The sequence below is a fragment of the Pseudorasbora parva genome, chromosome 14 (genome assembly GCF_024679245.1).
Source record: "Pseudorasbora parva isolate DD20220531a chromosome 14, ASM2467924v1, whole genome shotgun sequence".
Taxonomy (NCBI): domain Eukaryota; kingdom Metazoa; phylum Chordata; class Actinopteri; order Cypriniformes; family Gobionidae; genus Pseudorasbora; species Pseudorasbora parva.
The window spans coordinates 31,648,433-31,664,180 of NC_090185.1; the positions used below are offsets into that span (position 1 = coordinate 31,648,433).

Sequence of the window (15,748 nt, forward strand, 5' to 3'; positions counted from 1 at the left end):
ACCGAAGCGGCTGCTGCTTTGCTCAAGACACACAATCATTATCTATCACTGTCCTAACTTAATCTGCTTTAGATGTGAGTGGAATATTTTGGCATTAATCATTTGCCACAAGGTTGCTGTGATCTGGTCTGAAAGTATGATTAGAAAAATCCATTAGATTGACCACGATGTTTAGGCTTTGTGTGGACGTTTTGTCTTGCATTTTAAAGAATGAGGTCAGGGCACTTCAACAGGAGACACAACTGGAATCAAATGTTGCTCTATGCTTAGATATGAATGAATAATAAATGTATTTTTGAAGGTTAGAAAGAAAGAGGGAACAGTGACCGACTTCCAGATTCATGCTCAAGTAGAAATCAGTTCCAAGTTACCGTATCTAACTTTGCAAGTAAGCAAACGCAGATGCAACAGCCTGATCAGTGCACTGCGGACACGCAATCCGACTCTTAGCATGTTGTGCATATTAGGCTGGTGGTAACAATCTAGAGGTGATACACCAGTGAAAGAGTGAAAGTCTTAAAAGTATACTTTAAAAAATACTGTACTTGCAGATAATATAATAAATAAAAAGCAATTAAATGGTCATTTACCCTCCTCCATACTCAGCTCCTCCTCTCGTCCAGTCAGGATTTAGTAGTCTGATTGCCCTTGAATCAGACTAAATACCCAAATTTTGTACATTTAATATCGACATTAAAGGGTTAGTTCACCCAAAAGTGAAAAATGATGTCATTAATAACGTACCATCATGTTGTTCGACACCCGTAAGACCTTTGTTCATCTTCAGAACACAAATGAAGATATTTTTGTTAAAATCCGATGGCTCAGAAAGGCCTCAATTTGCAACAATGTCATTTCCCCATAAAAGGCACTAAAGACGTCATTACAAAAGTCCATCTTATTACAGTGGCTCTACAATCCATTTATGAGGCCACGAGAATAGTTTTTGTGCGAAAATAAATAGTGATGGCCTTATATAGTGATTGCCGATTTCAAAACTCAGCTTCCTGAAGCTTCGGAGCTTAATAAATCAGCAAATCGATTCATGATTCGGATTGCGTGTCAAATCGGCAAACCGCTGAAATCACGTGATCCGAATCATGTATCGATACGCTGATTCATAACGGTTCGAAGCTTCAGAGAGCCGTGTTTTCAAATAGGCCATCACTATATAAGTCGTTATTTCGTTGTTTTTTTTTTTTTTTTTTTGTGTACAAAAACTTCATAAAATGATTGTAGAGCCACTGGTGAGAGGGGCTTTGTAACGACGTCTTTAGTGCCTTTATGGATCTTGAGAGAGGAAATGGCATTGGTGTCAATGAAGGCCTTTCTGAGCCATCGGATTTCAACACTAATATCTTCATTTGAGTTCAGAAGATGAACAAAGGTCTCACGGGTGTCGAACTAATTTTTATTTTTGGGTGAACTAACCCTTTATTGATATCTGCAATACATTATTTTTGTTTTTAAGGTTCTGTTCTGTTTACCCTAAGGGAGTTTTATTGCTGCTCTCCCTGCTCTCATCCATGCTTCTAGCTCAGAACAGAACCATACAGCCAATCCAAAGATGATTGGATAAAAAAACGTGATTGTCTCAGCCTTTTTCTCAAAATGTAGATTTTTAACGTACCCATATTCAAGTGTTGATAAAAAAAAGGAATGCATGAATCAAGAATAAAAAATAAAAATAAAACGTTTTTTTTGTTTAAAGAATTGATTGATGATTGAAACATTCATACAAAAAAATTATTATGGGAAAATTTTGTGAAAATAATGCTGGCAGTGGCTGGCAAATTTTTTCAAAAGTGCTGGCGGGGAAAGAGTAAAGCACACTTTTAAAAATGTGCACTGTATTAATGTCAAAATAAATATTCTACTGTAAAGTACATTTTAAATCATTGTTTTAATAATCTTTTGTCATGCTTTCAAGAAGTGCACCTATTTTAAAGTGTTGACTAACATAAAGCTTTTGCAAAGTACTTGATTATAATTTTAACTGTAGTGTTATGCAATATTACATTTATTTTCATTTTAAATGTACTAAATTGCAACTTCATCTTTACAAATAAAATTTCCTTTAATTGCAATGCATGACATTAAGTGTCCATAATATTTCAATAAGTTTGCACTTAAGTATATTATTTCCATAATAAGTACTCATTTTAAAAGTATGCATATACTTAAGTGTAAGTGTAAGTGTTCTTTTGCACAAGATCTGCTATTAAACCTAGCTTAACGGCTAATCTTTTCTCTTAATATTTAGCAGGTTTATTTTGAGAAACTTCATCGTCTTCACCTTTCCTTCCTCTAATTAGCAGCATTCTTCCCCCTGGCTCTGTTCAGTGTTAATGCCCCGATAGCTTCATTATCCCCTTCCAGAGCTCAGGACCCCGAGTCGTCTGCTGTGCTTATCTCCTGCACCTTGCTGCCATTGATACAAAGGGGTTACACAGTCAGGGGTCATCCCCGTGACGCGGCACTGAGTCAGCTATCAGGAACTACATCCCACAAGTCACATTCCGAGTGTCAAAGAGCCGCATTTTTGCGATGACAGAGACTGTAATAAAAATGTTTTACCGTCTTACTAAGATTTGCCCTCTGTGGGCTATTGTGAAAATAGCCCAGCTTAATTTATTGGCTCTCTTTGAATACGCCACTGTGAACCAGTCTTGAAAACTTAAGGAAACATGGACTATGTAATTCCCGATAAATCTTCTTATGCAACCAACATGACAACTTTTTTATTAGGACAAACTGCAAGACAGTTGGTCACATGATCTAAAAATGGTGGCTACCATGAGGGAGCGGCCCAATATACGTACATACGCTAGCAGTTAAGCAGTAAAGGCTCATTTTATTTATATAAATGAGCATTTCAAATGACTGAAAATCTCAGTTTCCCATGTTTATGTTGGTGAATCTTCATTGTGTGTCCAGTGTTTTGATAATATCTAAGATATTCCTCTCAAAGTGCGCTATCTTCCCAGTACACACACTACGAAGCGCAGCTGTCAAAATGACAGTGGGTGTGAAGCAAAAAAATCCTTCCTGTCGTGGAGAAATTGAGACATTTAGCCAGTCTCAAATGGCAGGAATGTTTCTTTTGGTTTTAATCCACATATCTGTCAGAAATCCCCAAAATTTGAGGGAGTTTTACTGGTAAACACCAGTGGGAAGTCAGCAGCGACTGGAAAATCAATTGTATGCGTTTCTGCCAGCAAAACATCATCTTTAAGGTTAAAAAAGCAGTTTAAAAGTGAAGAAGCTGACTCAATTCAAAAATAATGAACCATGTCTTTTTAAGATAGTTGAGGTGAATGAGAGCCACAATGAGAGCAGTCCTGGGTAATAAAATACACTTTAGCACAATAGCAAATTAGATATTATGCTAGAAGCTATGTTTTCCAGTCATGCAAAAGAAGTACAGCTGATGGAGGTTTGGACATTTTTCAGTATCAAGCTACATTTTCCATCATTAGCATTATCGTGACAAAATGCTACCATCACACTAGGCCTATTGCTCAAGAGTCAAGCAGCTTTATAGCAAAGCAAAAACTAGGTGATAATCAAACACACTTGTCTAGTTTATTGGTTCAAATCGAACAGTTCATTGGACTGATTCAAATTAGCTGGCCTGATGTTACAGATTAGCATTAGCATATTAGGACACATTAGCTACTACTTTAACTTTTCGTGTCAGTACAGTAATTGTACAGACAGTTTAAAAAAATAGATTGACTCATTTATTTGCCTGTATGACACAGTACTACAGGGTTGATAGAATAGATGGATCAACTATGATCAGGGTTGCCAGGTCTACTCATCAAAAGAAGCCCAATGGCCAATCAAAAGCCCTATTTCTACCGAAATTAGCCGGAACAATTTGTCCCAGGAACCATCGTGTCCCTCAAAAGCCTAAGCTTCTTTATAAAACCATCATATTCAGCTATTTCAAAAGACTTCTTTGTTTACTTCATCTCATTTCCTGTCTTATGACTCTGAGATACCTGCAAGCTAAACCAGTCACTCCTCTCCATTAATGAATAACGTCTGGATTTTGCGTCTCACTGCCAACCTTTGGATGTCTGCCGCCCTATGCTTGTAAACAGATGGCGCCCCTGAGATCATCTGCATGTTTGGAGTCTTCTATTAACAGCGCTGGAGATAATGGGAAGCACATTACCACTAAAGGTACAGTGCGCTGTCCGACGCCACTGTATACAGAACCTTCCTGTGAGGAAGCTGCCGAGTCGCACAGGTTCCGGAAGGTTCTGAGGGGTCAAAAACAGGGGCGGCTGTGACGGGCTGATAATGGGAGACAGCTCAGGGGATGCGACTATGTGGCGTGGGTGTCCAGACAGACAGTCGCAGAATAGTCTGTTGATGTATTGCAGGGTGGCTGGAAGTTTTACGTCCTTATAATTGATAATGTTGAAAGGGAGATTAGTTCCTTACAAGTCATTAGTTACATTGGTGTATATTGAGTTTAGTTGGGTAAAATCTTTGGTAGCATCTTCTTCTAGCTATGTGCATCAATATTCTACTGGGTATAAGTAACTTTGCAGCTACATGTCAACTACCAGTCATTATATTAGTATTAGTAAACTGCCTGCTTAATTTCCACTAATGCTTTGATGGTCAGACGCCATCAGACATTCAACTGACTTAAAGTAACTTTGCAAGTCCATGTCAACTTATTCTATTAACCCAAACTCTAACAACAACAACAACTAACCCAAACCCAAACCTAACAGTCTAGTTATACTGTAATGAGAGTTAATTGACACGTAGTTGCAAATTAAGGAGTTAGTAGTTGACCTGTAGTTGCACATTAATGTGAGTTGGTTGACTGTAGTTTCAAATTAATGAGTTAATTGACATGTAGTTGAAAATTAATAAGTAAATAGTTGACCTGTAGTTACATATTAATGTGATTTAGTTGACTATAGTTTCAAAGTAAGGAGTTAGTTGACCTGAAGTTGATTATTAATGTGATTTAGTTGACTATAGTTTAAAAGTAAGGAGTTAGTTGACCTGAAGTTGCACATTAATGTGATTTTGTTGACTATAGTTTCAAAGTAAGGAGTTAGTTGACCTGAAGTTGATTATTAATGTGATTTAGTTGACTATAGTTTCAAAGAAGGAGTTAGCTGACCTGTAGTTGAGTATTAATGTGATTTAGTTGACTATAGTTTCAAAGTAAGGAGTCAGTTGACCTGTAGTTGATTATTAATGTGATTTAGTTGACTATAGTTTCAAAGTAAGGAGTTAGCTGACCTGTAGTTGATTATTAATGTGATTTAGTTGACTATAGTTTCAAAGAAGGAGTTAGCTGACCTGTAGTTGATTATTAATGTGATTTAATTGACTATAGTTTCAAAAAAAGGAGTTTGTTGACCTGTAGTTGATTATTAATGTGATTTAGTTGACTATAGTTTCAAAGTAAGGAGTTAGTTGACCTGTAGTTGATTATTAATGTGATTTAATTGACTATAGTTTCAAAGTAAGGAGTTAGTTGACCTGTAGTTGATTATTAATGTGATTTAGTTGACTATAGTTTCAAAGAAGGAGTTAGCTGACCTGTAGTTGATTATTAATGTGATTTAATTGACTATAGTTTCAAAATAAGGAGTTTGTTGACCTGTAGTTGATTATTAATGTGATTTAGTTGACTATAGTTTCAAAGTAAGGAGTTAGTTGACCTGTAGTTGATTATTAATGTGAATTAATTGACTATAGTTTCAAAGTAAGGAGTTAGTTGACCTGTAGTTGATTATTAATGTGATTTAGTTGACTATAGTTTCAAAGAAGGAGTTAGTTGACCTGTAGTTAATTATTAATGTGATTTAATTGACTATAGTTTCAAAATAAGGAGTTTGTTGACCTGTAGTTGAATATTAATGTGATTTAGTTGACTATAGTTTCAAAGTAAGGAGTTAGTTGACCTGTAGTTGCAAATTATTGAGAGTTAATTGACATGTAGTTGAAAATGAATGATAGTTAGTAGTTGACCTGCAGTTGAAAATTAATGAGTGTTAGTAGTTGATCTGTAGTTGAAAATTAATGAGTGTTAGTAGTTGATCTGCAGTTGAAAATTAATGAGTGTTAGTAGTTGATCTGTAGTTGAAAATTAATGAGTGTTAGTAGTTGATCTGTAGTTGAAAATTAATGAGTGTTAGTAGTTGATCTGTAGTTGAAAATTAATAAAAAAGTTAGTTGACCTGTAGTTGCACGTTAATGTAATTTGGCTGGCTATTGTTTCAAATTAATTAATTAGTTGACCTGTAGTTAAAAAGCATTGAGCATTAATTGACCTGTAGTTGAATAGTATGTGTATATTTTGCATATATATATCTTTAAGACTTTAAATCTTTAAAAAATATATTTTTAAACAATGTTTAAATGTTTATAAAATGATATACATTTGTTTTAATATTTTATTTACAATATAAATATATTTGATGTTTAACAAAGCATCTATAAGGGACAGTATTTTTATAGGAGAATAATTTTATATTTGAATAAATATTATTTACAGTGTGCTCACTGTTCTCATATTACATAATTATTATATAAAATATGTAATGCTATAAGATACATAAGTGCAACATTATGTTATATAATTAAATACATTTTTAACAGAAACAAAGCAAAAAAAAAAAAAAAAAAAAACTTGAAAGAAGACTTGCAAAATACAGTAGCCTAATTAACTCTGTAGATTTCTAGGAAGCAGAAGTTAATGGCACTCTTCCCCTGTTGCATTGTGTCTGTTAAAGCTGCCTGACCCTGCTGATGTCCTCAAGGGCAAACGGAAAGAAGGAAAGACAGCTTGCTCTGTGTCTACTAACACTTTTCATTAAAGACTTCAGAGAGAAGATTAACCTGAAGATTTGCAGACTACCACAACAAAGAGTTGTGTGCTATTAGTGTTGTAGACATGATTTCATCATTTTCTGCTGCCTTTGGATTCTGTCTATGAAAGTGAATGTCAAATTTAGTTTTGTGTGTGTGTCAGTATGTAAGAGTGTGAGTTCTGACCTGTATGAGTGAGCTGTAGTCGTGGTATATTCTGGTTCCCGGCAATACTGGATCGTACAAGAGGTAACAGCGAGTGGAGCAGAAAGAACAGCAGGCGACTGTACCGCCCAGCCCTCCACAATCCCACAATCCTCATCTCCAGCTTCCTGTTGTCTGACAGTACAGGGTGTCTTCAATGTCACATCACCTTCGTAGAGCTGGAGAAATAACAAGCAGATATGAGCATCTATGTTGAAATTAAAGATACATTTGGTTCAAAATGTACAAAATGTATATAATGAGCGAGTACATCATAAATCCATCTTTCAAACCGTGTTTTTGTCTTATCCTGAATCACTACGGTACACATATAATGAGTGTTTATATTCAGATTTTTTTAGATAACATAATATAGGGGGAGACCGAGTATAGTTGTAACACGGGGAGAGTTGTAGCACTACCAATTCCACGAATCACGCATAAGATGGGGGTCATATGACAGTTTCAGTTTCCTCTGGCTTCCTTTACGATCCCACATAAAGGTCTATCTATCTATCTATCTATCTATCTATCTATCTATCTATCTATCTATCTATCTATCTATCTATCTATCTATCTATCTATCTATCTATCTATCTATCTATCTATCTATCTATCTATCTATCTATCTATCTATCTATCTATCTATCTATCTATCTATCTGTCTGTCTGTCTGTCTGTCTGTCTGTCTGTCTGTCTGTCTATCTATCTATCTGTCTGTCTGTCTGTCTGTCTGTCTGTCTGTCTGTCTGTCTGTCTGTCTGTCTATCTGTCTGAAATCCGCAAATGATAGAACATTTGCAGACTTATATAAACATTAAATAAATATGACATTATATAAACAATAAATGTAAAAAATAAAAAATCTAAAAAAACACAGCTTTGACAAAAGACTCCAAAATAGCAATATAGCATTTTTCCACAACAAACTGTTTTGTTGTTTTGTTTTTTGCCTCAGTATGGAGGAAAAAAGCTCCAGATGGCATTCTTTCACAATTACATTAACCCTGTAGATGTCATCTCTTCTAAACAGAAAACAGAATGTCCCACATCGGCCCGAGCAACACAAGCACCACCCAATGAGGTTTGCAGTCTCCTCAGGTCAAAGAGTGCTTCAACCAGGAGGTGCAACAGATGCTACTCAGCACCGACTGGAAATCCGAAACCATCCAGAGCGCGTGAGCGGCGTGCCGAGCTCACGACTGCGCGAGAACGAGCCTCGCGCGGAGAAGGAAACCAGAGCATTGTCTCGAGAAAAGTTCCCATGGCTAATCAGATGCCCTGATCTTTATTTTCTTTCCTTTCAGAGGTCACTCTACATAAACAGATCGCATGCGCAACCTAGAAACACTCGAGCGGCTTCCTCCTGTAAATGCTAACCGCTAGCCACTGTCAAAGGACACGCAAGAGTTCAGTCCGGCGGAATGGATTTCATTTGTCCGTTCCGTACGACGCGCGGTATAGAAAGTTCAACAATTGGCGAGCTCATTGAAAGAGCAGCAGTTTTTGTGTTGGCGCTCTGGGGAAGCATTTTCCCATCATGGGGGTATTGTATGTTGCGCCACTTAGACTCGCGAGGGGACCCCTGGGGACGGTTTCGACATGGAAAAAGGGCTTGAGCTCAAGCATATGCAAAATGAAGATAGGCTTTCTCTATTGCTCCATTCATCACTACTCATTCCACTGTTATTTGGACATAATAACTCTATTCAAGTTCCTCGAGTGACGGAAACCAAACGCTGTTCGGTACGCAAAAAGATTTATTACGAAGCGTGAAAATCAGCTATGTTTATCAGATGTCAAATAGCCGGAAATCCATTTCCCAGTTTAATGGAAGTGCTCAGGTTCAGGATTTACTGTGCTGGCATGAGCGCAGGTGCTCAAGGAGAGATCAGGGACACTTATTAGCTCCATTTGTTGACTCAAACCTATTCATCTCCCTGAGAATGCAAAAGAAAACATATCATTCCTGGCCAGACAACAACTATGTGTGAGCTGTGCAAGGTGGTGATGGTCTGGCAGATACTAATATAGGCATATTTTTCATTAGAACACTTGTGGTATTCTTTATGTCTCGGTTTAGCAGATATGAATTCAGTTGGGAGAGCAGGAGAGATTTGAATTATGCTGTATTAAAAAGTCCCTTGTGTGGCCTTGGTTTTTATAAAATGAGTGGGATTTGGTTTCAATCATTATTAATGGCTCTTTGGAGACTTGTGACCTATTATGTACTGCTATTAGAGTCAGTAATGTAGCACTCTTACTTTTGACTACTGACATTAAGTCTGGTCCACTTTGCAACTTATTCTTAGCAGAAAACTACAGAAACAATGTAAATATCTGGATGGATATATTTTTACATCGATACCATGGGGAAATTTAAGCCCAGTTTCCATTGAAATTACCCAGAAAAATTTCTCCCAGGAACTCTTTTTCCCTCAGACCTGCTGCTTTTTCCGTTTTCATCTGGGTCTAAAGTACCACAAAGATTAGTCCGGTAACCTGGAACTGCGCGCGTTGATTTTACAGTTCCCACTGGGTTTCATCCTTTGCAAATAAATGTAATAAAGCCTGAACCTTGTTGTCGGTTCATCTGTCGTCTTTTTTAAACTCCATTGTTGATGCAAATAGCAAACCTAACGCACCGCAAACTCAACCAACCAGCATGTTGAGCGCCCAAGCCCCACCCCGGAAAGTTCCTAAACTATCAAATAGTACTACCATGTAAGCAGGGCCGTTTTGAGGGGGAAATATTTACCCGAAACTTCATTTAGACCCTGGTCCGTGCGGTCGAAACACAGAGTACCACCCTAAAGCCCCTAGTTTCTGGGGAATGTTCCTGCGGTGGAAACGCGGCTTTAGATATTTTTTATATTATCTCATAATTTGCCAGCAGGTTTATTAGGCTGCTGTCACTTTAAGGCCTGACACGGATCCATTACACTGTTACACATGTGTTTTCTTTCTCAACTGTTTTTGTTCACTTAAAACATAACTGACAGTGTTTACATGAATGCTCGCCAAGACCAACATTTTGGTTTTATTTTGTGTGTATTTGTCAGCGATAAGCAGCGAAAAAGAACTCAATTTAGTACTGAGAGACGACTTTATGTGTGCGCACTTTAGGTATGAGCACAAAATCTGCGGGAATGAGTAAATTATGCGCAATATGTGCAATCTCACTGTCGGAGATGAAACAGCTGGTATCGCGTTTCTATTCTGCAGGAAATGAGCATTAGATGCGTTTCAGATATTTCAGTATCAATATGTATCGGAAAATCTATATTTTTTACAACACTATACATTGCATTTAATTTATTTCAGATGTATTTTTAAAAGTCTAGAATTGAAAAATTTATATTATATAAAAATCAATCCAACATAATGGCTAGTAGGAGTAACTGCATAAAACTCGAATGCTAAAATCTGTTGCTAATGCCAGGCCCTGCTTTTAATTGCTTTTATAGAGTAAAATAAAATAAAAATAAAAGTTATATTTCATTATGTTTCTACTTATATAGGCCGTCAAGTTCAATAGTTCTGTTATAGGAAAAAAAATCATTAATTTTTTTTAAATGTGACAGGGCTGTATCAGCTGTCAACAAATGGCTTATACTTAAACTAATACCCCACAACAAATTAAGTAATTAAATCATATTAATAATAACCAGAACTTAATTTTAATAATAATATAGGTAATAAAGTAATTTTCAGAAACAGTGCTATTTGTTTCTTTAAATGCAAATGAGCTGCTGCTCTCCGCCCCTTTCAGGAAGAGGGTGGAGCTTCAAGAGCTCATGTTAGCAGCTCAGATTACCTCAAGCAGATACACACTGAAAATATGAGAAGTCGGACAATGATGGAGCGACTCAAGAAGTGACAACAAGTAGAATGCTACAGGGCGTTTCTAAATGGTTAGTTGATGCATTTATGAAGCTGCTGTGGAGTTAACTCTCTTCAAGTCATTGATTAGCATATTCTGTAATGATCATCTAAATCACAGATGTGGTTTACTGTGGTAAATCAGATGAAATCTGCCAGTAGATTGACCTTCTCACTGCAGACAACAGTTTGTCATTAGTCATTTCAATACGAGGAAAGACAACAAACAAACACTAACTGTGGGAAAATCATCAAGCTTCGGGAAGAGGAAGTAGTTGATATTAACTCACTTCCAGGCGACAAAAGCCACAACTTCAACCAGGAGAAATATGGCAGCTCACTCCGGATGTAGGGCCTGTTTCCTTGGATCCATGTTTTTCTACAATGGTAAGAATGACCAGAGAAACTAGAGCCTGTCAGGGTCACGTTCGAAAAATGACTTAATTTGCAACCTTGATGGGCAAAGCTTGAAGTGTGACTTTCGACATAGTCCTATACTAATGTTTTTAGCCGATTGAAAATACAGAACTCCGATCACAGGGCTGGAACAGTTTTATGTCCAAGCCTCACAAGTTAAGCCCACTGAGGTTTATATAGTACAAAAAGCCTCTCAAAGGAAGGAGAAAAAACTGCGAACACCTTAACAGACAGACAGGAAAATAATGATCCCTGCAGGGCGACACATAGTAAGGGACTTTGTCAAAGTAATGGATGAACAGTCTCACTTCCTCTTTGGCTGTTGACCGGACAGAATAGAGGGGCCGGCGGGGAGCCTTTTACCGCTCTGCACCAACAATCACTGATCCCATCCGACAAAAAGCCACCAATTCAGACCCTGTAACCTCTCACTGCGTTTACACGCCACTAGTGGCACCAAACGGAATTGCAACCTGTTTGTTTAAAACAATGCAAATTCGGTGAACCAATCTTTGGAACCAATACAGATTCTGAAACATAAGTAGCATTAAAATGTGACGAATGCTAGTCAAACATCTGATAAAGAACATTGAGTTGGGTAAATGTCAAATGGAAATTTCAGCAATGTATGTGAACCTTTTATATAAAGGTAGTGGTATATCTCTAGATCATTATGGTAAATGTTATTTCACCAATTAAAACATGTTCCTGGAACAACATTCCAATCAACCAATCAACAAATCAGTGACAAATTTGGAACCCACTTTATATTAGGTGACCTTAACTATGAACTATCATTTAAATTAATAATTTGATACAATACACTTTTTATGTACATACATGTTTTTACATTGTACTTGTACTGTCATATAATTACATTGTAATTATTAAATAATAATAATAATGATAATAGATTTTATTTATAACACACTTTTCATTCCGAAGAATCTCAAAGTGCAACAATGGAAAAGGAAAAAAAATAGAAAAAAATGAATAAAAAGTAAACATAGCATAATACTCAACCAAACCATAACAGTTAAAAGCTTTTCTGAACAGAAAACAGAGCTGATGGTGGAAGTCTCTGTAAGCTCCACAGTACTCTGTGGTCCACTCCACGATTTACATTTCTCCCAGCGCTAGAGGCTCTATTATTACATATTCCCAATTCGGCAGTGTCCTGATGACGTCACCGAGCCATGACGTGCAGCTGAAGACCAGACGGAGGGGGTCGCTGCAGCACCATGCATATACCTTTACCTTTAAACTTACACACACCACCTCACCTGTCCCTATATCTTCACCTTTAAACTTACCCACACCACCTCACCTGTCCCTATATCTTTACTCTTAAACTTACCCTCACCACCACACCTGACCCTATATCTTTACTCTTAAACTTACACACACCACCACACCTGACCCTATATCTTTACTCTTAAACTTACCCACACCACCTCACCTGTCCCTATATCTTTACTCTTAAACTTACACACACCACCACACCTGACCCTATATCTTTACTCTTAAACTTACACACACCACCACACCTGACCCTATATCTTTACCCTTAAACTTACACACACCACCACACCTGACCCTATATCTTTACTCTTAAACTTACCCTCACCACCACACCTGACCCTATATCTTTACTCTTAAACTTACACACACCACCACACCTGACCCTATATCTTTACTCTTTAACTTACCCACACCACCTCACCTGTCCCTATATCTTTACTCTTAAACTTACACACACCACCACACCTGACCCTATATCTTTACTCTTAAACTTACACACACCACCACACCTGACCCTATATCTTTACTCTTAAACTTACCTTCACCACCACACCTGACCCTATATCTTTACCCTTAAACTTACACACACCACCACACCTGACCCTATATCTTTACTCTTAAACTTACACACACCACCACACCTGACCTTATATCTTTACTCTTAAACTTACCCTCACCACCACACCTGACCCTATATCTTTACTCTTAAACTTACCCTCACCACCACACCTGACCCTATATCTTTACTCTTAAACTTACCCTCACCACCACACCTGACCCTATATCTTTACCCTTAAACTTACACACACCACCACACCTGACCCTATATCTTTACTCTTAAACTTACCCTCACCACCACACCTGACCCTATATCTTTACTCTTAAACTTACCCTCACCACCACACCTGACCCTATATATTTACTCTTAAACTTACCCTCACCACCACACCTGACCCTATATCTTTACCCTTAAACTTACCCTCACCACCACACCTGACCCTATATCTTTACTCTTAAACTTACCCTCACCACCACACCTGACCCTATATCTTTACTCTTAAACTTACCCTCACCACCACACCTGACCCTATATCTTTACCCTTAAACTTACCCTCACCACCACACCTGACCCTATATCTTTACTCTTAAACTTACACACACCACCACACCTGACCCTATATCTTTACTCTTAAACTTACACACACCACCACACCTGACCCTATATCTTTACCCTTAAACTTACACACACCACCACACCTGACCCTATATCTTTACTCTTAAACTTACCCTCACCACCACACCTGACCCTATATCTTTACCCTTAAACTTACACACACCACCACACCTGACCCTATATCTTTACTCTTAAACTTACCCTCACCACCACACCTGACCCTATATCTTTACTCTTAAACTTACACACACCACCACACCTGACCCTATATATTTACTCTTAAACTTACCCTCACCACCACACCTGACCCTATATCTTTACTCTTAAACTTACCCACACCACCACACCTGACCCTAACTTTACCCTTAAACTTACCCACACCACCACACCTGACCCTATATCTTTACTCTTAAACTTACCCTCACCACCACACCTGACCCTATATCTTTACCCTTAAACTTACCCTCACCACCACACCTGACCCTATATCTTTACTCTTAAACTTACACACACCACCACACCTGACCCTATATCTTTACCCTTAAACTTACCCTCACCACCACACCTGACCCTATATCTTTACTCTTAAACTTACACACACCACCACACCTGACCCTATATCTTTACTCTTAAACTTACACACACCACCACACCTGACCCTATATCTTTACCCTTAAACTTACCCACACCACCACACCTGACCCTATATCTTTACCCTTAAACTTACACACACCACCACACCTGACCCTATATCTTTACTCTTAAACTTACACACACCACCACACCTGACCCTATATCTTTACTCTTAAACTTACCCTCACCACCACACCTGACCCTATATCTTTACCCTTAAACTTACACACACCACCACACCTGACCCTATATCTTTACTCTTAAACTTACACACACCACCACACCTGACCCTATATCTTTACTCTTAAACTTACCCTCACCACCACACCTGACCCTATATCTTTACTCTTAAACTTACCCTCACCACCACACCTGACCCTATATCTTTACTCTTAAACTTACACACACCACCACACCTGACCCTATATCTTTACTCTTAAACTTACACACACCACCACACCTGACCCTATATCTTTACTCTTAAACTTACACACACCACCCCACCTGACCCTATATATTTACTCTTAAACTTACCCTCACCACCGCACCTGACCCTATATCTTTACTCTTAAACTTACCCTCACCACTACACCTGACCCTATCTTTACTCTTAAACTTACCCTCACCACCACACCTGACCCTATCTTTACTCTTAAACTTACCCACACCACCACACCTGACCCTATATCTTTACTCTTAAACTTACCCTCACCACCGCACCTGACCCTATATCTTTACTCTTAAACTTACCCTCACCACCACACCTGACCCTATCTTTACTCTTAAACTTACCCTCACCACCACACCTGACCCTATCTTTACTCTTAAACTTACCCACACCACCACACCTGACCCTATATCTTTACTCTTAAACTTACCCTCACCACCATGCACGGGTCAATGTATAAACAACCCGCACCCGCCCAATGTTTTCAGTTAACCCGCCTGCAAATTGGTCCGCAAAAAATAAAGTAATGTAACGTTACTTGACCCACTTACTGACCCTCATTTTTTAAAAGTAGCAAATGCTCCGTAGCATAATATCCATTAATCCAGCCTGTGGGGGAGAGAAATATTTCAGGTCCTGACGTACGCTAGAGGCGCGGTGGCGAGAGCAGGCAGTTCTTGAGGCGGCCCATCATTTTCCATTTCAGGTCTAGATGCATATTATTGATGAACACACGATGTTTATGTTTCAACCCTGCTTTGGAGAATTCATCAGGTCAACTGAGAGAAAGCCCACTTTCGGAAAAGTGTGAAAGCCCTTAGGAGCGTAAATCACAA

The 15,748-nt window shown here is 38.2% G+C and overlaps 1 protein-coding gene across 1 annotated transcript in view; it reads right to left on the reverse strand.

Moving 5' to 3' along the window:
• The window catches only part of si:dkey-49n23.1 (semaphorin-3D), an 89,788-nt gene that overhangs the window by 40,862 nt on the left and 33,178 nt on the right, over nt 1-15,748 (reverse strand). The window contains exon 2 of the mRNA XM_067416262.1: nt 7,039-7,235. Coding sequence (XP_067272363.1) covers nt 7,039-7,174 — 136 coding nt within the window. The 5' untranslated portion in view covers nt 7,175-7,235. The remainder of the gene's footprint in view (nt 1-7,038; nt 7,236-15,748) is intronic.